General features: G+C 37.7%; 1 protein-coding gene across 8 annotated transcripts in view; it reads right to left on the bottom strand.

Annotated features, from left to right (window-relative positions):
• Positions 1-426: 426 nt before the first annotated feature.
• Positions 427-23,054, bottom strand: part of U2surp (U2 snRNP-associated SURP domain containing) — a 55,103-nt gene continuing 32,475 nt past the window's right edge. For all 8 annotated transcript variants that reach the window (NM_001357977.1, NM_001357975.1, NM_026476.2 and 5 more), the window contains 10 exons: positions 22,800-22,887; positions 20,933-21,055; positions 19,640-19,796; positions 18,735-18,830; positions 17,954-18,020; positions 15,576-15,735; positions 10,079-10,189; positions 7,896-8,014; positions 6,236-6,412; positions 427-5,076 (listed from right to left, as the gene is read on the bottom strand). In NM_001357977.1, coding sequence (NP_001344906.1) covers positions 4,938-5,076; positions 6,236-6,412; positions 7,896-8,014; positions 10,079-10,189; positions 15,576-15,735; positions 17,954-18,020; positions 18,735-18,830; positions 19,640-19,796; positions 20,933-21,055; positions 22,800-22,887 — 1,237 coding nt within the window. In that variant the 3' untranslated portion in view covers positions 427-4,937. The remainder of the gene's footprint in view (positions 5,077-6,235; positions 6,413-7,895; positions 8,015-10,078; positions 10,190-15,575; positions 15,736-17,953; positions 18,021-18,734; positions 18,831-19,639; positions 19,797-20,932; positions 21,056-22,799; positions 22,888-23,054) is intronic.

Below are 23,054 nucleotides of genomic sequence, written 5' to 3' on the forward strand. Positions count from 1 at the left end.
GCACGAGTCCACAGCCCAGGCTCTTCCTCTGCCTCCTTCTCCACGGCTGTATGTCACACAACACCAAGTTTTAAAGTTTTAAAGACGAAGAAGGACGCTCTTCATTCTAAAATGATTTGAAAATACTGTGTTTTCTAAGACAGGGGAAACAGCATTAAAAACCAAAATCAGCAATTTATCTTTCCCTTTTTTGGTAGCAAAGTAAGTCTCAAAGCAAGCGCAGAGCTTAGCAGGTACTAAAGAGCCTCAGTCCTTTGCACAGGCAGAAAATAAACCACAAGAGCATCTGAGGGATGCTCATTAATACTAATCCACTGCAGCTTCAAAATCAGTCTCTTCCTGAGTGTCCTGCATGTCGCAGGCTATGCCACGCTGGTGTGGAATTACATCGCACAAACCACTAAAGAGACCACAGAGCACACCAAGTTGTACAAATGGTAAAGAATTTTAATTAAATGATGTTTATATTTCACTTTCTAGATTAGTCAAACAGCAACAAAGTAGCATGTGGCTACAGGGGCAGGACAGGGCAGAGGAGAGAGGGGAACTCGGGTACAGTGTTTCAATTTTGCAATGAAAGAGTTAGAGGTTGGATGCACAACAATGTGAGCGTACCTAACACCAGCAAACTGTACAGTTAAAAATGCTTAGGATGGTAAAGTTTGTCAAGAGCATTTTATCACAACTAAAAATAACCAAAACCTTAAAAAGGAACCAGGAGCTTTCAGTGTGATGATGTCATGATATGTTTACAAACAAAACAGATATACTAAGGAGCTGATACTTATAGGTTGGAGGTGAGATGGCCACTGTTATATTCTGGGTTTGAAGTTTTTCTCAGTGAGATAAACAGAACAGATCTCCTTAACAAAGAAAATAAGGGCATGAAATTTCCTAATTAGTAGGGAATCACGTATCATAAAACTACCTGGTAGGAGTTTTACTGCATAAAACTTAGTGGCTCTGTTGCTACAACGAACAGACAACACTCTTTCCATAACTAGTTCGCACAGGAGAAAACGGCTGAAAGAAGGATTGCCATATAGGGTTCCCATTAGAAAACAGTATACAGAAAATTACATAAGCAGTCTAAATTTACTATGAAAACAATGGGTTTTATTTAAGTAATTAAAAGTTAAAAAAACAACAACAAAGTGACTTCTACAAGCCTTGTTTGCGACTAATCTTTCCGTAGAAAACTATAAAGTGCCAGTGTCATCCAGAAGGCAGCGCCACCAGCCTTCCACGGCATCTGTCCCACTGCAGAGTACTTTAGCTGAGCCATGTCTACAAATCTGTCTTCTCTGCTATTTCAAATCAGAGATACAACATACAAGAGCCTGAAGTTAAAAGAATGAAAACACTGATACTCTAAACACAATTATATACGAAAGTGAACGAGGACATTTTATCTACAAAACTATACATATACACATAATACATTTACATTAGAGCTGCAGGAGGTGGTACTGAATAAACAGAGGCATTTGAACAGGCTCCCTTTCAACAGCAGCACATTCCCACCTCTTATTAGTCTACCACTACACTTCCCTAGGATTTGTCTTCGTGTATTAGCTAAATCTTAGGAAGTTGGTAACAAAAACAGAAAAAAATCCAAAATGATAAGCACTCCTTAAAATCTATTCCAAAAACATGCACGTGAAAAATGTGAAAACCCCAAACATTTTATTAATGTGAGTTTTTCATCACAAGACCCTTTAAACTTATACTGTCTTCACAAATACCTGGCATTCAAGTTTTTGTAGGCTTGTCCACTCAAAGTCAGAAGAGGGGAACAACAAACAAAAGCTTATTTTGAAAATGCAGTGCTTTAGAAAAGCGGTAGTTTATTTTTAAAAACAACTTTCTCGGCTAAAGAAATCACACAGTTGTCATCAGTATAGGTTAACTCATTTTGGCAACAGGTTTGTCTCTCTGTATTTTTAACCATGATAAACTATTAACACAATCATGCAATTTCTCAGAACTTACACCACCATCAAGGCAAGTGTATAGGATATTTCTAATAAACCTACATTTGATCATGAACAAAATTTCTCTTAAGGTGTTTTCAAGTACTCAAGAATATTAAAGAATGGGGAAAATACATAGGTCAGAAGGAAGTATTCCTTCCAACACTCTTTAGTTAGAATACAATTCTCAGGTTAAGCCCATAGGAATGGTCTGCAATAAAGAAAATTAGGTCAGGATAGAGCAATTTCTGCAAAATTTAGTAAAAAAAGCCAAAAATATTGTGAACCAAATAAAAGGATCCTTTGGGATCAGGGCTTTCTGTCTCCCTAGTTCCTTAATCTCTAACTCACTACAATTAGAAGATTGTAGTGATGCAGATGCAGACTCACAGAAAAACGGAACTACAGTGCCAAAGGAAAACTACCCTCACAACCCTCTTTAGTCACAGGTCTTTTGTTGGAACATGTTACTTCTGCCTCTCTGCAGAGAGAAGCAAGTGGCACCACGCTGGAAGGGGATCCCTTTGTTAGCAACATTGTAGGATGGTGACAGAGCATTTCATACAAATAGTAGAGGACCACGGCTGTGTGTTACATAGCCAGAGCCATCTTTCTTGTAACTCTCCAATCATTTATGAACACTTTAACTCACAAAAATTATGCTGTGTTCTCTAGATATGAAAACTAAGCTATTATTTAAAAAAAAATATGCAGAACAGCTTCCTTCTTGTAAGACCAGTTTCTGATCCCATTAAGTTCCCAGGGACCCTGTTTCTGAGACAGGATCCCTCTCTATTGCCCAGGGTGGTCTCAACTTGTAAGCTTACCATCATGTGGCCTCAATGCTGGAATAACAAGTGGTGCCACTTGATTCCACTGTGAATTTTAACAGCTTATTCTACATGTTTTCTCATAATGAAAAATGGGAAATAACCTAGCTAATGCTATTTACAACTCAAGAAAACAAAATCCAATATAGCCTAATATATACAGTAAAGAAAATTATTCTATCAGGTCTAAGTAATTGCCCACCTACCCAAAAGGAAGCCAGTTTTATATTCCAACTGTAATAGCTACAATATGGGTCCATTGCAGTAGAAAACACTACACATAAATAGCCAAAACCAAGCTAACGTGTTGCCATTGAGCGAGAAAAGGAACTATTCTTCATAATTTGCCTGAAACAAAGAAAAAAATCACTTTCTGACCCATTATTTCCTTGTCTATCTAAAGACCAGGGACTAAGGAATACCACAACTACCAGCAATTTAACACTATTTTTCTTAAAAGAAAGATGATATAAAATGCTATTCTCTCAGATAACGAACATGGGAGAAAAATGTATTCCTCTTGTAATGGCTGTATTTATATAGATCTTTAAGAATCAGCACCAAATGTTCACATTAATTATTCTGCAACTTTAAGGAATTAACATTTCCTAATAAAGTAGGTAAACAAAGGACTGAATGGTACTTTCATGCTAAGAACCTCAATGTAAAGCAATTATGACGGGCTCATTTCTCAAGCTTCTGTAGTTGTGCTGGATAAGGAAAAGACATGCCTTACTGTACAGCTGATAGGACTACTCCTCAAATCATGGGTAGAAGACACCTTATTTTGTGACTGGGCAAGATTAAGTAAACAAGGTGAAAAGATTTAAAAAAAAAAAAAAAAAAGCTAAATCCCAACAATCCATTATTACAGAAAATCATAAAGCACTGCATAAAGAGCCTAGATGGAACCCTGAAAGCAAGACTGACAGATACTAGCGTCAGGTCCAGGCCACACAGCATTACCGTCTCTGTGGGACTGTGATCAACAGTCACAAGTTTGCCTATTTCTTCCCCAGACCACAGCCAAGTTTCTTCCTGTTTATAAAAGAATTCAACGCTGACTTAAGTCAACTTTTTGCGCCTTGAATTTATAAACCATTGGATGTTAAAATTGCCTGAAAACCGTTTAATTTTTCAATTTTTATTTAAAGCTGTACTTCAAACCAAATCCTTCAAAACAAAAAGCTGTTTCAAACAAATTTGTACAAATATCATGATACCAGTGTTTTAAAGATAACCTACAGACAATTATAAAAAGGCAACTATTATACAAAAGAATTCTATGGTAAATTTTTTATAAAACCTTTTATAAATAAACTTGTTTCATGATAGAAGATAAAAATTAAATTTACCCTAAATACGTTAATTGCTCAGAAGATGGGCTGAGTGTTTTGAAGTCATGTTGCTTCTTTGAGAAAGAACTGTTTTAACCAGGCACTACAGTAACAGATACACATCATACGCTCTATTCGAGCCTTCTGTTCTCTAGGTATGAAACTCTTTACAGAAATGAATGAGCAAAACCTACAGGAGTACTGGGTCCCTTAACTTGTGAAAGTCATTTTAGTAATTATAAAACACTAGCTACTTGAACACTGGAGCTTGTAAAGTGCACTAGGGATAAGAAACAGCAATGGTGCCAAATTCACTTAGTAGGTCTTTAAGGGACTTGGTGTCACCAACTGGGCAAAAAAACAACATTATAGTTTTCTGTTCAGATTTTATTTGAAATCTAATTCAAATTGTCAAAGCTACAAAAGGGGGGAAGACATCTGTATTATGTGTCTAAGTCACAACATCCTAAAACAAAATACTACTACTGCCAGCAGATCCATTGGACATATTTCTGATGAAATTCATTAGCACAATAAAAATTTCATCTTGAGAAAACAGCCACAACAAAAGTAATTTATACAATATAAAACAATGACAGGTCTACAGATGCAGTTACTCATGAGTTTACACATGCATTCACAAACAAACAAACAACAAACAAAACCCAGGAATGCTCTTTCATTAGAATTTTTTTGTTTTTGTGTGTATGGTTTTTTTTTTAATAAGAAAAAAAAAACCATTCAGACACAAAACAAACTTGCATTTCCAATAAGTGACAGCATCTTAGAAATATACGTCAGTGTTTGTTTTTCTTTGACTTTTTATGAGACCTGTGTGGAGACCGGGACTGAGATCTGGATTTCTTCCCTGATTTCTTAGGGGACCTAGAGCGAGAGCGCCTAGACCTTTTAGGTGTCCTTGAACCAGACGGCGACCTGTAAACAAACAAGAACGTTAAGTAACCAGCTACCAAAACAGCTCTAAGAGGGTGTATAAGCCACAACTAAATAAAACAGCAAACTCAACTTTATTCTTTACTATGTACACACACATGGATTTATTTTGCATTTACTATTCATGAGAAATCAGTACACTATTTGTTTTAAAAGACAGATTTCTGAGTCTTTATCCTGCTCCAATGAGAATGTGTGATTTTTATAATAAGCTCTCCAGGTAACTGGTATCTCCACTCAAAATTTGAACCTCTAACCCAGAAGATCAAATTCCAAGAACCAACTAAACCATTCACACAACCTGAAAAGCAGATCTGCACACTCTAATTTTGAGGGAAAAAAATATTTTCATTTAAGGTTATCATTTAAAACAATGTAATTTGTTGTTTTTGAGACAGGGTCTCACTGTATAGCCCTAGCTGGCCTGTGTCTTCCAGGTAATAGGATTCATGGCATCTGCCACTACATCCGGCACCGGGAATTTTGCTAAGTTTTGTTCATGGAAATTTCAAAACAAACAAACAAACAAAAATACCCCCAAGTCCCACATACATCTACATCTACACATACATACTTGCATACAGGTGAGAAAAAGAGAAAGTCTATTTCACAAAGAATTACAGAAAATGATTATGATAATGAAGTATTGGCATAGAAATTCAGGTGTAGCTCTGAAGAAAATGTCCCTCTATAACATACATTGAGGAACTACTTTTGTGGGACTAAAAGGCTTAAATAAAATATATAAAATGTTAAAGTCCATACTGAAGAGACAATAAATAGTATTCTATTTCCTTACCCAAATACTTACTTCTGTAGAAATGGGGTATTCTTTTTCAGCATTGACAAAAATCTAGGTCTATTTATTACACAGAAACAAAGACAAGAACAAACACAGCTCTCCCAACCCCCAAGAGTGAACATGTCAAAATCTTGGTCAGTCTTTAACTTGCTAGAATTCCTCTATACTTGAATCATGACAAACTGAGGGAGGAACAAGATAACCCAAAATAAGAGTGCTATTTCTGCTTTTCTCAAATCTTAAAAAAAAAAAAAAAAAAAAAGTGCCAAGCACATTATTGTGAAGCCTGTGGAATGATCTAGGTGGTAACTGACACAGGTACAACTGACTTGCACTTACCTTTTGGCTTTTTTGCTAGCGTCTCTAGGAGAGTCTTTGTGAGAGGATCTGGACCGAGAACTTTCTTTGTGAGACCTTTCTGACCGTTCAGAGCGCTCTGATTTGGGTGATGGGGATTTCACACGCCGACCACTGCTACTTCGAGAAGGGCTGGGGGAGGTACTATGTCGTCTCTTCCTGCAAAACAAAGCACACAAACTCTCCCTAAGTGACAAAGACCTAGGCATCCCAGTTTAATTTTACTACTAGTGTCTCCCAGCTCCACTGACTTAACTCTCACTAGACAAGCTAATGTTACTTTCCAACAACGTTGACTGTCCTTTATTTAATGAACAAGTAAGTCTTTAAACAACTTGCTCAAAACCAAATGAACTCAACTAAATTCAATTTTCTTTTGCTATTAAGAGATTACTAACGGCTGGGCGTGGTGGCGCAAGCCTTTAATCCCAGCACTCGGGAGGCAGAAGCAGTCGGATTTCTGAGTTCGAGGCCAGCCTGGTCTACAGAGTGAGTTCCAGGACAGCCAGGGCTACACAGAGAAACACTGTCTCAAAAAAAAAACCAAAGAAACAAAAACAAAAACAAAAAAAAAGAGAGAGAGATATTACTAGAAAATTGAAATAAGCCTGACCTTTCTAGATTGGAAAACAATGAAGACTTATTTTTTCAATGCTAATTTCTTAATATGATTCTTTCACTAAAGTTAAACGATACAATTCAGAGAACAGGACACTGTTCTGGCTATTGTAACTAACTGGTTGGAAGTGAAGTGAAAGAAAGGAACTAAAGAAATAGAAGCATTATAGCAGGTGGAGCATGCAGGTGAAAGGTACACAGAGATTACTTATACGATTTTTGTAACTTTCCTATAAAACTAAATTATATATATATATATAAACCAAATTCTATACATAATCAAGATACAAAAGGCCAATCATTGTGATTGTGTTATTTATAAGTGTATACAGGGTGATTAAGCCAGGTTTCTCATTTGCTTTTTTAATATGGAAAACTTGGACTCTGTTAGCTACTAAAGCAAATGCTTCCTACATTAGGCTATAAAAGTGAGAAACGCGCTCCAGCATCACCACCATCCCCATCCAACTCTTACTGAATGTGATCCTCTGGGCCTTACATGGCAGAAGGAAAGAACCCACCCCACCCCAAGTGTCTTCTGACTGCACAGGAACACAGTGGCACGTGTATACCACCCTCCCCGCCTCAACTAAACAAATGAAAAGTTAAGAGTGAAAATATTCAACATAAAAATGCTGAAACAAATAACATGATAAGCTAGTCACAGTCTCTTCTATACATAATCTTCTTTCAAAACAGAAACCAAGATGCTTACAGTGGCAGCAACAGGAGATAAAACAAGCTGTTACTTAAGCCATGAGCTTGATACCCAATAGTGTAACTGAATTCCTGCAGTGAATTAAGGCTAAGGATACCATAGTAAAGACATGATGTCCTAATTACTTAAGCCAAGTGGCAACTAACAGCCCTGAGTCTCAGCTAACTCTGCCTCCTACAGGCAGAAGCCAAATATGTTTATTGTGAAAACTCCATCTGGATTGTTGTTACTGATAATGGAAATACTTTAAAATCAAACAGCACTCCAAATCTTAAAATAAAGCAGGTTAACTATCATATGCCATACCTTTCTTTTCTTGTTGGAGTACATTCATCCTTTTCCTTCTTGTCTTTGGATCGAGATTCCAATTTTTCTTTATCTTTTTTGTCTCTTTCTCGTTCTCTTTCTAATTCTTTTTCCTTCTCCTGTTTTGTTTTTAAAAGAAAATACTTAATTGCTTAAAAAAAATACCATTCCAGGCTATCTCATGATTGAACCAAAATTTTTTTTAGGAATTTTTAAAATACTAATTAAGGGATGATCTCAAAAAATATCTACCCTTTCAGGCAACTAGTCATTCTTATCAGCTAAATCATCATTATCATCATCATTATCCTTGTATAGCAACTAAATATTTACTGTTTATCATAGTCCAAATAATATGGTAACAATTTCCCATACACCAGATCATCACGGGATCCTTCACAACACTACTGCTCTCCATCGAGAGCTGGAACACAGACTCATGGTATCTATCAGCCATGTTAGTGAGCACAACAACCACAGCCACAGCAGTCAGGAACTTGGTCACAGAGCTCCTGTCCCTTCATTCCTACCACATCAAAATGGGAGGGAGGGGGAAGTAGTGAGGGAAGGAAAGAGGAAGATGGAAAGGGTAGGGAAGAAGAAACAAACATCAGAATAAGCTAACATAATGACCTTCCTATCACAGACTGAAGAAAAGCAATTCTGCCAATATATAGCAAACTTAATAAAGAAGTTCTTACCAAATATTTTATAAGTAATTATGAAAAGAAGTCTAATCTTAACTTATAAACTGATCACATGGCATAATTATATAAACTAGAAAAATAACTGCTTATAGTTCTCCTAACTGCTACTTCCCAACAAAATTCTAATTTCTATTAATGGCAGAATAATTAAAGTAATGCCTAAAGATACTGAACCAACTTAGTCCTTTAATAAAAGAAATGGAATTTATGACTGGCATGCATCAAAAATGTTGATTTAACTGCTTCTCCTTTTTAAAAAGTGAAAAAAACAATCTTATAACTACACACTGGCCAAGTTTTTCCAGAGCCAGACCAAAAGAAGCCACTGTGTCTTCTGGATCATAGACAATCCTTTAACAGCTGCTCCACTGCATCACAGCAACAGAAACCACACAGATAACACCTAGGTGAAGAGGCATAGCTGTGTTCTAGTAAAGTTATTTACAAAGACTACAGTTAGCTGACCTTTAGCATATGCCTTTTAAAAACACAATCTTGTCTCCAATTAAGTCATGACATACAGGAGACTAAACTTGTAACTGGCATTATCTATCCCTTTTTAGTTTGTTGCCACTGAGATGTAGGGAACATCTCAACATGTAATCTTCCATGCAGACTAAAAGCCTGATACCATGGCTAAAGGGACTCAAGAGGTACAGACAACTAGCACCATATTATAAACCTCATTTTTCTTTCTTTTCAACTATATCGCAGACTATAAATCTAAAGAGGTACTAAAGAGACTAACTTCCTTTAATGATGTGTAGTATACATTTTCCCAAATGATAAAAAATTATTTCCTGATTGACTGCACATTTTATAGAAACTATACTACAGTTAAACTATTTTAAACTGACTTACTTATTCTGACTTAACACACAGAGCAAAACTACTAACACTAGCTATGATCTACTAGAGAAAACCCTTGTGGCACACAGCAGAGAATGGCATGGGCTCCCATAGGTCACTTTACCAGAAAGCCAGCTCCCCTGCCACCAATTCTGTAACTGTAAGCTCTTGGGCATACCCTCTCCTGTTTGATACTGTTATTACCATTGTAATGATGGCCAAGATACAGATAAAACAGCAGGTCCAACAGAAGTCCTGGGCATTAAACAGGCACCGTATGGGGCCCTCGTTCTGGTGCTCTGGACATTCACTGTCCCGAAGCCCAGAACTCTCCAATGTGCGATGTGTTCTGCCTCTCACTAAACCTTCTCAGAGATGAGCTTCCTAGAATTAATGATTTCTTACTACCATCAATGTAATGTCTTCCCAGAGGGTTTTCTCATTCTGAAAGTATGTTTATAACAACATTAATTGTCTAGTCTATGGGTAGTATCCAGAATAGTATTTCTAATCATCATTCAATATTTATGCAGCAAAGGCTGTTATCTGGAATGCTATTATCCCGATGGTCTATAAAGCCAGTAAGAACCATGGTAATGCACACTACTGAATACAGGCATTCCTTACCCGCTGCAGCAGTTTATCCCTGTAGTGCTCTACTTGTTCCTGGAAGCTTTGGCCTGGTTTTTTAGGTCTCTTTCCAGATTCCAATTCATCTTGAAACTTCATAACTTTTAGCTGTGGGATAAAACATTTCAAATAAGGATTTTCTGTCACAATTTTTCTAGCATTGCTTTTCTCCTATAGTAAAGCACTGACTGATTAGGACTCAGTCAAAATATAATCTCAATATAAAGTCTGTTAGACAAGCCCACAACACAAAATTCAGGCCATCAAACACCAGCAGCACACATGTTCTCAGGCAGCCAGGAGAATACTAAAGCCATAGAGTGCTTCTCATCCTTAAGAACGTATGTGTTCACCTCACAATGAATGTATATCTAGTTAAGAATTAGAAGGGGAAAAAAAAAACATTTCGAGGCCAGCCTGGTCTACAGAGTGAGTTCCAAGGACAGCCAGGGCTACAAAGAGAAACCCTGTCTGGAAAAAACAAAAACAAACAAAAAAAGAATTAGAAGAAAAAGGTAAGCACAGGCAAGCATATTTAGAGATTTAAGAGTCAACAAGACATAATCAGAAAATAGGTTAAAAGCGACAATAAAAACGATGGTGTTCAGCCAGGCGGTGGTGGCGCACGCCTTTAATCCCAGCACTTGGGAGGCAGAGGCAGGCGGATTTCTGAGTTCTAGGCCAGCCTGGTCTACAAAGTGAGTTCCAGGACAGGCTATACAGAGAAACCCTGTCTCGAAAAGGAAAAAAAAAAAAAACCAAAACAAAACAAAAAAAACCCAATGGTGTTCTAGTTCTAGCTCCTTAGAACAAAATACAGAGATGCACAGTGTGAAGGCTCTGCTCTATTCACAGTACAGTGACCATCACAGCACAAGGGATACACCATATTCAGGCTGTACCTTTAACCAATAAGAGTAAAGACTGACACTGTGGGTTTGGTTTTGTTTTGTTGCTTTTTTAAGACAGGATTTCTCTGTGTAGCAGTGCCCTAGCTGATCTGGAACTTGCTCTGTAGACAAGGCTGGCCTCTAACTCACAGAGATCATCCTGCCTCTGTCTCCCAATACTGACTTTAAATAGATCAGAATTTCTAGTTCTGTTTCTTAAAATGGATTACTTAGAATGACAAACATTCCCTGCAGCGTGCTAGTAGAGCACGTTATATATTCATCCTAAGATGTCCGGCTAACCATACACAAAGCTCAGAGACTCACACACACTTGCAATGGATAACAATCTAAAAGTCTGTACCCGCTAAAAATAACTCAACTTTGCAAAAGTCAGTAACAGAAAGAAAATAAAAGGGAAATTTTCCTATTTTACTCTGGAGATTGAAATACTTTGATCACCTTCTATTCCTGGAGACAATGTCTTGCAATGGATTCCAGACTGACCTCAACTTGCAACCCTCCTGGGTGCTAGGATTACAGGTATGCATCACCATGCCTGACTAAAATCTGTTTTACAATTCTGTGAATACCACTAAAAGAGCTAACTGTGGGCCAGTGAAACGTCTCAGTAAGTAAAGGTGTCTGTGCCAAGCCTGATGACCTATTTGATCTCAAGAACTCATATGGCTAAGAAACAACCACAAGTTATTTTGACTTCCATTTGACTGCAGTGATATGCACGTGACACATATACAAATAATATAATTTAAAAACTTTTCAAAAGAGAGTAAATTCATAATATTCTAAATAAAGTAAGACAACTGGGGTTGGAAAGATGACGCAGAAGATAAAATTTTTGTCATGTAAGCCTGACAACCTGAGTTCAACCCTACCTAGAAACCATGTTTAAAAAGCTGCACATGGTGACCCGGTGACCCATGTCTGCACTGTATGAGGCAGACGGGAGAATCACTGGGAGGCTTGCTAGTCATTTATCCTGGAGTATACAGTATGGCCAAAATGACAAAGACCCTGCCTCTGCACGGTATGAGAACTGACCCCTGAAAGCGGTCCTCTAACTTCCATGTGAGCACCTGCTTTCTTCTCTCTCACCATGCCCTACTTCACACACACACACAAAGACATTACAAAATTATTAAAATAAAACCACCTCTCTCCAGCAGGAGTTTAGATGTTCATGAAATGTAACGGGTGACAGTCCTCTTCTCTTGAATCAAGGGAAGGAAGATGGCCCGAGAGAAGAGAAGCACATGGCTGTTGCACATTGACCGAGTCATGCTTTCCTTAGGAGACGGTGGGAAGACCTCGCCCACTAGTACCCCACTCTACTTTATCTGAATTGATAGACTGTTTAAATAGACTATCTGCTACTAACAAATTTAAGAAATGAAGCCTGAGCACTGGAGAAATGTTATAATCGTCTCCTGTCCTACAAATCAAAGGAGTATTTTCAGTGTTTGAACTCAAGACTGTATCTTGTATGTTCTTGGACTGTTGTCCTTTTTCTGCTTAACTCATTTCCACAGCAGGGTTCTATAAACCACAGACTTAAGGTTCTCTCTCCATCTTTTCCTTCAAAAGCCTTAAAATTAGTCTTTGCACTTTTCATGTTTTAATCAATTTAAAGTGAATACACTTTAAAAGACAGTTTGATGCTGAAGTTGAGGGGAAAGGCGGGACAATGCAAATCCCCAAGCTCACCACCATATGAAACCAAAACCAAGTAAACAGCAAACTCAATGTCAGGATGTGGGAAGCCACATGTGCCGTTGCAGGGTGGCGCTGGCTATCGCTGGCCACCATGTATACAAAGGCAGTAAAGCTTTTTGCCAAGATGAGGTTTTGAGAATTAACCAATCAGATGAGAGACATATTAACCAATCAGATGAGAGACAAGTTAACCAATCAGGTGAGAGAGAAGTTGATCAATCAGATGAGAGAGAAGTTAACCAATCAGATGTAGGCATGCAAATGAGGTGGTAAGCATAACCCATGCATAACCAAACCGGGTGTGAGACACGCCTCTCCTAGGCCTATATAAGCAGCACTAGTTCTGGGCCTGGGGTCTCTTCACCTCTGCAATCAAGCTCTCCCAATAAACGTGTGCAGAAGGATCCTGTTGCAGAGTCATTCTTGCTGGCGAGCCAGGGCGCGCAAGATCAGGAGGGAATTTTCTTCTACTTGAGGCCAACCTCACTATTCCTTGGGATGGCCAGCAACTGGGTTTTCCAGATGGTCTCTCTCTAGCTCAGGTCTTTAAATCAACTGGCAAACACTTTACAAGGGCACTATCTCCCAGCCTTTTTTATTTTGTGATAAGAGTTTCATTATGTGATCAACCTAGAATCAAACTTGTAATTCCTGGTGTCTGTTTCCCAATGGCAAGGATTACAGGCATGTGCCACCAATTATGGCTGAAAACATTTTTCAAAACCACTATAAAATGCCACATTAACAATTTCTGATAACAGGGTCTAAACTAAGGCCCAAATACAAGTTAAGATACCCATAAAGAATGAGCACACCTCATTCCTGCTGCCTTGAGACCACAACCAGGAACCACTTCTCACTTTAGCAGCCTTTCTTTGGTTAGAGAAATGCAGAAAAGGCCCACTACCACCATCACCACCACCACCACCACCACAGGCCTTCCACTTGGCAAAACCAGGAGCAGCAGCACAGAGAAAAATAGCACTGACCTAGGTGGCACTCGAGGTGACATCTAGTCAGCATAATACATGGCTATAGGTTTTCAAGTATTTTTGTAGAGAGCATTACAAATCCTTAAGTTTTTATTAATCACGGGTTTAAGATATGCTTAACTGTTAGCTGTTTTTATTAGGATGCATTTGGGGAAAGGAATAGCTTTCAGCAAGAAAAACTATACTATATAGTATATAATAAAACTACCTAGAGAAACTAATTTAGAACTGTATTCTTAAAGTTCTCCAATAAATCACTGGATTTTAAAACAAAAAATAAGGAGACAGGGAAGCAAGGCAAGAAAGTGTGAAACAAGTTTGTGAGCTCCGAGTTCTAATTCAAATTTGCTACCAACAGTGAAACTTTGTTCCATGAATTAAATGTCTCAGAGTAAAAATGGAAAATAATTTAGGCAACACCAAGATGAAGCTAAAACCTGCATTTTAAACATAGAATTTGGTTATCTTCCAATTATGAAATGGTACTATGAGAGCTGAAGAGGTAATTAAGGAACAGATTATAAAAGATCATAAACAGTGCACATATAAGGTATGTGTACACACACACATATATATAATAGAATTTTAAAATGATAATGCTCATAAACTCAGCTAAAAGCTATGTGGTTTTCCTTTCATTATATTAATAAGGAAGCATCATTTTAAAAATTAGCAGTCTATTTTATCATTATTTTTATTATTTATTTGTCTGTGTGTGTGTGAACGTACACCACAAATATATGTCATAGGAATACATGTGGAGGTCAAATTGGGTTCTGTCCTTCTGCCACATGTGTAATGGTCATCAAACTCAGGTCTTCAGACTGCTGGCAAGCACCTTTCACCACTGAGTCATCTCCCTGACCCTATACTGACATTATAACCCCAATTATCAAGAAAATATAGTTACTGAATGTCATCTTTAGTTCTATAACCTACTCCCCACCCAGGATTGAGAGAATTGAAGTCTTCTGTATGCTAAAAGAACTACTCTAGCAGAGAACCCAACCCCAGGAACACACACACACACACACACACACACAACCAGTCAAGAAAGTAAAAGATTTATTGGAATCAGGAAGAGGCTCAGAGGGAGTGGAGGGGAGGTAAAGGGACAAAAGAAGGTAATGGCAGTTGACTATGATCAAAAGACCTAATATCCACACATGAAACTCATCATACATACTTAATACATGTTAATAAAAAATATTTATCCTAAAGTTCCCCACATGTCCAAGCAGCCCGAGATACAAAACAGCACTGTAAAAGAGAAGACTAAGAGAGGAAGGGATGTGTGCCCTAGACAGTTTGGGCTTACTCTTCTATTTTTTTTTCCCCCTTTTATTCTTAATGTTAAGACTCAGGCAATATACTATTTCAAATTAATCACTGTAATTAATAAAATGTAAACCTAGCTTGAATATGCCAGAAAATATTTTACTTTTTAAGTCATATGGTATGCATTCAAAATTAAATCAATTTTCTACATGGTCAATCCTATTCCTTGGAATTCATTTCTTCAGAGGCTGTCCCGTATACCATGCATTCAAACAGAGGACAGACACGTTTTCCTCCCCCCACACAGAAATAGCAGTCTAATGGAAAATAGACATTCAACAAACAAGGAAGCAAGTCAAACAAACAAAATACACATACCAGAAATAAAATCAGAGAGAGAAGCACAAAAGGTAGCAATCTAGAGACAAAGACAAGACTAGCACTATGACTAGGGGGCTTCTGAACTCAGAGGCAGAAGGTACTCACATGGAGGTTTCTAAGCAGAGCGAACAGGATATGTAAAGAACCATGCCAAGGAGTTAATTGGGTATTGAAAGTTAAAGGCCACTAATGTAGTTGTGATTTCAATGTAATACAAACCTCAATTTCACGAAGCTTAGCTCGCTTTTCTTCACTCATTTCGGAGTACTTAGAGAACTTAGACTCAGTCGCCTCTTCTCTGACTGGGTTAGAGTACAAATGATGCTCTTCAGACTTGGAGCTCTGAGTGTCTTCTTCATCTTCACTCTCTTCTTCCTGACTTTGGAAACAGGGGACAGATACACTGCAAGTCACAGCAGGGAAAACAAAACCTAGTATTTTACAGCTTGGGTATATGTTTTTTATTATTTTGAAACTTAAATGGTATTGCAGAACATATAAGCATATAAGACATAAGAACATATAAGACATATTCTGCAAATATCTGGTCAGATAGTATTTTTAGACAGTTCTGAAAAACATTTCCTCTACAGAAAAAGCTGAACTTTCGTATAATAATATAATCATAATTTTAATAAATTCTGCATGTTAATGCAATCTGCAACACCATCATGCAATGAAATAAAATGATCGACCGAGTACTGCATACGCTTCAGCTCAGGAAACTCAGGAAGGCTATCATCTGGAACATATTAATCACAATCACCATAAAACAAAAATCAGTTCAACTTAAGGACCCCACCCGCTCAAGCAAAAGCAGTCCATGAGGTCTGAGTATTAGAAAACTATTATGTTACAGTTGATCCTTCACTCAGATATATACATACATACATACATACATACATACATACATATATATATATATATATATATATGAAATCTGTACATTTTAATTTTTCATTTATGTATGAGTATTTTGGCTGCATCCTTGTATATATATAATGTACATGCCTGTTTCCATGGTCAGCAGAAGTGGGTGTGGGGTTAGGAATGGGTGTGAACTTCAATGCACATGCTAGGAATCAACAAGTGCTAGCAACAAGTGCTCTTAACCTCTGAGCCATAGCTTCTTCGTATACTTTTGTGAAAATGGAAATTCAAAATTCTAAATCTGTACCAAATTCATTACAAATGCTACTATTTTTAGCATTTCTCTCCAAGTATTACAAGTACTACTTTTAAATTCCATCTCTGCTGCAAATGCAACAGTTTTATGAAGCCCTAAGTAAAAAGGCATTTCTGATCCAACCACTAGAGAGCAGTAGTAAGCTGTAAGAAATTCTGAAGGACCAGAAAGCCATGTGCAAATTAGTGTTTCTTGCAATGTAGTTTCTTAAACCTATGCTTATGTTAGCATGATTTACCTGGAGTTATAGGAAAAATTAAAAATATTAATTCTACTTCTTCTGACCTGTGTTCTACCAATTATTACTGCAACATATAGTACTAAAATATAGTCATACGTAACACAAAAATCAGTTTTATGCCAAAACCCTAATGCTTTCAGAAATAAAATGAACCTAACAATATATCTGGAGTTCTCTGGTGGCCTTTCTACCCTTCATTGTAAATTAAAAAGAACAGTATGTATTTTAATTCTAACATTTTGAGTTATTGCTAATGATGGGGTCATGGACAAAAAGAGTCAACAAAACCACTTTCAAACCAAGCTAAACTGAACCCTTCAAATATGGCACCCTGCAGTTTCAGAGAGCTATCTTCACTGGTAAGCCACACTTCTGCTTTGTAAGTATCTTATCATTACTAACTTGTTCTAGGCACATCAATGTCTCTGAAGACATATGTCAGTTTCTACAAACTGCTGACTGAGCACACCTCCCTGCAGCCCACCAGTCTGTTTGCGTGCACACAAGTGCACACTCTGTGCTGGGCTATCCAACAGGCTTGCCTTTGTTCTTCATCCATCTGAGAATAAGACTACTTAGTTTTCATAAAACAAAAGACTCTTTTTATTGTAAAGCCCAGTATTGACAGCAATGACTGTAAAATGTATGAAGCTTCCTAAAATTTATCAATGTCATTATTTTCTTATCACCACAATGTCAAAGGCAAAAATATTTCTCTAGTAATTACAAGAGAAAACTATCAAAATTATAATTTCTTTATACTTAAGAAGCTCCCCTGCATACACTCTCGTTCTTCTGACATGTTTACATTTAAAACAACAGCAGTTGTTAGTGATGCACTATCCACAAGGAAAAGAGTATGGTCTTCCTACTCCACTTTAAAATCACTTTTTGTGGATCTCAAGCAGTATTTGGTAACAATGATTTGAAACAACTACAACTGATAAAATAATAGCTTTAAGGCAGGAGTATACATCCTCAGGTAGAAAACACAGTAAGGTGAAGCCTGGTGTAAAGACCAGAGACCAAAGCTCTTTATTCACTGGGAAGAAAAGATGGAGACTAAAGATGATTTTCTCCAAGGACTTATTATTTCAACCAAACGTGTCAGTAAAAGAGGGGGTGTATACGTGCAGGAAGCTGGGTATGTCTGAAACTCAAGATTCTTACTTTTGGTTTTCCTCTTCTTCTGACTCTTCATGCTGGTCAAATAACTCCCACTTAGAAGTCGTTACCGCTAGAGAAAAAAAAAAGAATGGAACTCCATAAGGCAAATCACCAGTTTTGCTACAGTAGAGACCCAACTTTAGAGCTGAAAGCTTGCATTGCAGGAGCTTCTATTTCAGCTTATCTCCTCTTCTAGCAGCCAATACAATGTGCTCTGCATCTTCTCTTCTCACACCTTATACTAGATTCAAATTCAGAAACGATGTAACAGATACGGGCCCCAAGTGCAAACTCAATCTAACAAGAATTACAGGAGAGTCAAAGCTCAGTGTCTCTGAAAGTGGTCACTAAGAGGGTTTCCGCATGCATACTGACTACATCTACACTTTGTATTCAAACACCTTAGCCTGGGGAGGGGAGGGGAGGGGAGGGGAGGGGAGGGGAGGGAGGAAGAATGTGAGTGTGTATGTGTGATTTATTTGATTACTCTCAAAGCTTCCGTTATTACAAGAGTACCAACAATAAATGAATACTTATGATAGAATAAAATATGGTAACACTGAAACTGAAAGCTGACAATAAAGTTTTTACACACAAGGTAAACATACACACACAAATACAAAGGTAGCAATAATATTAACAAATCAATTTTCTACCTTTCCCTTTCAAGTGCTAAGGATCCAACCCAGAGCCTTGCACATGCTAGGCAAGTACTATACTACTCAAAGATACCACTATCCCAGTACCCAAGTGTTTAAAACCTCAGTGTCTACAATTTACTCACCTTGTGCTTCCAATTCAGATTCATCTACAGCCTCCCATTTTGATGGGGCAACTTTAAATATGGGTTCATTCTTCTTTGAGTCTTCAGTTGCATCCACTATTGAAGAAAAGATGACTATTAAATATATTAGGAGATGACTCAAACTTATGGCCTTATCAAACAGCAAATAAAACTAAGTCCACATGTAGGAAACCATTGACAGTATCAACAACAAGGACTATGATTAACTCACTGTTTTGCTTGAGACCAAATCTTGAAGTAGAGCCCTTTTACCCACATCCCAAGACCTCTAATAAATGCCTAAGCCTATAACCAGCACTAAATTATACATTTACTATGTTTTCTGATCCACAGATTATTTTTATAAATTAGGAACACTAAAAAAATAATAAAACACGAAAGAACTGTTAGAATGAATTATGATTCCTACAGTTTATGAAATTTTTTGAACTCTCCATTTGATATTTGCAGACCAGAATTGGCAGTGGGTAACTTTTATCTATCAAGAGCAAGGCAAAATGGGTGTGAAGAACTACTGCATAGAAAATTTGGGTACAAGAGAAGCATATGGAGGTGTGGGTAGGAAAATAAAAAAAACAAAGGAAGTGACACTGGGCATGTGACTGTAAAACACAAGATACTGCCTGTAACTTTCAGACAATTGAGACAAAAAGGAAAACCTGCTAATATTATAGGATGATAGTCCCCCAAAAAAGATACCATAATAAAGCTCTTTCCTTTGCCACAGTCAAACATATTGCTAGATACCTAAATTTTAAAATGTCAGAAAAGGTGAGTGACTTGACAGTCAAAAATTAAAACATTTCTCCATACCATCACGTGAAAAACTTAAGGGATTTTGGCAACTAAACCTGTTAGTCTGAATGTTTAAAGTCCAAACTTACAAGGCACTCCATCCAGATCATCATCAAGACTCTTTATAGGGACCCCATCCAGGTCATCGATGGGAGTGGCATCGATGGGAATCCCATCCACATCCTCCAGAGGCGCCCCGTCAAGCTCCTCCTCGATGGGAGCACCGTCAAGATCATCCGGCACATCCTGCAAAACATGCACCACTCTCTCACTGTTAGATTAACTTAAAATCCAGTGCAGAGCAACATGACTAGATAGCCTTATCTCCAGACACAATGTAAATATGTTTTATTATCCAGACTGCAGAGACAGTAACTATCTGTACACTTATTTGCATAATATATATTAAAGGCTTATCCTTGAGATCAAGTAGCATATGAGTCATGGTGAAAAGTATCAGGCTTGGTTCGTCTGCCAAAGAGCTTAGTAAAGGTTTGTTTAAAAAGAAAATAAGTTAGAACAATAGATTGAAAGTGTACATCACCATCTTATTATACTATTTAATAATTAAATTTCCCTTAAAGAAGTCAAAAGGTTATCCTGAAGTTACACTTAGGCTGAGGTCTGGTAACACAGAAAATCCAGAAAGAGAAGAGCAGGTACAAAGAGCAGTGGAAGAGAAACACTGCACTGAAGAAACTGAAACAAAGAGTCTGAGAAGAGGGTAGAAGAGTAGCTGTCCCTTCACCAACTGCTGAGGGAGAGGAGAGCCAGAACATCCTGGAAGGAAGTGAAATGACACTGGAGAAGAGCAGAATCAGATGTGTGATGCACAGAGCACAGCTCCCTGCCTTCCAAAAGCAATTTACCTCAACCTCACCAAATGATATGGGAGTCAAGAGCCCACAAAAGCAAGACTCGGTAAGACTCCTCTACTACAGAAGCCCCAAAGGATAGACAGGCTGCAACATAGTAACATGAGAAAGATGAAAAAAAGCCCTCTACTAGGAAACTGAAAGATACTGATACAGGTTAGAAGTCAGAAGAAAGTAAGCCAGGCTGAGCTCTCAGGTTCAGTCATGTTGGTACAAGCAGTCACTGTACCTTTAACTTGATGAGACTTACTTGCAGTAAGTTTATCAAGGCCCCCTTGTTAGTTGAGGGGTTTCTGTGTATTATTTGTTTTCTAATATATCATAAATCTTTTCAAGTTACTAAAAACAAAACAAAAACAGCCACTATCCCATAAGAACACATTGAAAATCCCTGTCTTATGTAACACTGACTCTTGTATTATTTAATGGTAAACAGGTATTTTTCATAAAGAAATATATGTAATATTCCCCCTCCCCCAGAAAAATATTTAAGTACAGAATACCTACCTCTGTTTCCTTTTCTTCAATGATATTTACAAGTCCTAAGAAAATATTCTGAAGTTTGATCAAAAATGGTTCTGGATAAATTGCCCAATCTTCCCATGCTCTGAAGCAGGTCATTACCCGTTGCTAAGTTAATAGAAAACAGACAGTAAATGTCAAGTCCAAACTTGAGTTCATGGGAATACCATTGTTATTGCGAATTTCCCTTTAAGTTGCTAGATCATTTTTTCAAATTAAAAAAATTAACTACATATACCATTCCTGATTTTTTAAATCAATTCAATGCTATCTTCCAAGTAAACATAAATGCTGGGGGGAAAAAAAACTTGGATTATTTTTAATTAAGGTCAACTCTCATGTATATATGAGTCATATCTTGAAAAACAATCTCACAGTACCTTCTGACCACTAGAAACCAAAGCAATCAAGCTTTACTCTCAATCCATTATGATCCAATGAAGCACTTCCCGGTCCTGAATCTTCCCCACAGTAGTATATTCATTTATTCAATTGCTACCTTGGGCTTTAACTGGCTCTGTCCTAACACTGGTTTATAACCTAAGGTTCTCTGTCTTTCCTTTCTTTTTTTTGTTTTTGTTTTTTTTTTTTCTTTTCTTTTTTTTGGTTTTTTGAGACAGGGTTTCTCTGTGTAACAGCTCTGGGTTTCCTGGACTCTTTCGCTTTGTAGACCAGGGGGGCCTGAACTCAGAGAGATCCATCTGCCTCTGCCTCCCCAGTGTTGAGATTAAAGGTGTGCACTACCACGCCCAGTCGCATAGTCTTTCATTTAAGAGGTTACTAAAATGAAAAATAAAAACTGAACAGGCTTTTTTTCCCCTGAAAACAGCACATTAAAATTATTAATAACCTGTCTTGAATGTGTATTTACAATCTAAACAAGAGCAGTGACCAGCACTCCTCACCCTCCTAAAATTTTGAATCTTCCACCACACAACCCCAGAAAACTCTGAAGATCAAATTTTCGAGTCCTTATCAAGGCCATTCTTCAGGCACCTCTGTGCTCCAGCACTGTTGAGCAGGTCATGGGTTCCCATCTGCAAACACCCACTGCACCTCAACACAGCTGGACAGGACTGTGTCGTCAGTGGCACTGTCTTCATAATGACACACTCACACTGGGGTCCATAGGGCCTTCCTCCTCTGGTGGCATCTTGTGGTAGACAGCCACTCCGTTACTCAGTCTTCCCAAAGCACCAGGCCCTCCTGGGAGACGTGGCTGACTGCTGTCCTCCACGCTCAGTTTCAGATCCGCACACAAGCTCAAGCATGGTAGGTCCCTCAGCAGGCCCAGGGTTAAATGGCACCCCCAGGCCTTATGCCACAGCATGTGAGGCCACACATCACAACCACCTGCCATACTAGAGCCACCAATGCCCTGAAGATACTTTCTAAACAACCATAAATAACTAAAATATATGTTCCTAATCCAGACAAATTTAATATACTATTATAAAACAAATAAATAGTCTTCAGGATGTGAAGAGGGGGAAAAAAAAACCCAGTATTAAAATATTTAAGTAAGGCATGAGGACCTGAGTTCAGCTCTCAGCACCTGTATCAGTTGGCTCATAAAATTTCCTGTAACTCCAACTCCAGGGGAATCCTATGCCTCTGGCCTAGGGAAGCACCTGCACTCCACATGCATACACCCACAAAGAGATACATATATATATAACTAAAATTAATTATTCATTAAAGAAATTTTAAATAAAAATATTTAAATAACATAAAACTAAAAGCTACCTGACAATACAGAATTTAAAAACCTAAAGAATCACTACTCTTTTACAGCCCTCTAATGCCCTCCTCCACTTCAGAGGTCAGGGCAGAAACAACAAAAGATACCTACCTTAAAGTTTTCAGATTGTAAATGGCCTTGAATTGTACGATAAGTAGCATTGAGGTCTGAAAATATCTGGCATAGCTTTGTTTCAAAACTGAAATTCAAACAATACATTAAGACACAATTTATTTTAAAAAAAAAATCACAGTCTCTTCAACCCACTGGCCAATGAAAACCTTTCCTGTTCTTATAACGCAAATTAAGAAATTCAAAATATCAGTGTCCTTCTTTAGCAGGCAACTTTATATTTAGGATGAATTT

The sequence above is a fragment of the Mus musculus genome, chromosome 9, assembly GCF_000001635.26.
Source record: "Mus musculus strain C57BL/6J chromosome 9, GRCm38.p6 C57BL/6J".
NCBI lineage: Eukaryota > Metazoa > Chordata > Mammalia > Rodentia > Muridae > Mus > Mus musculus.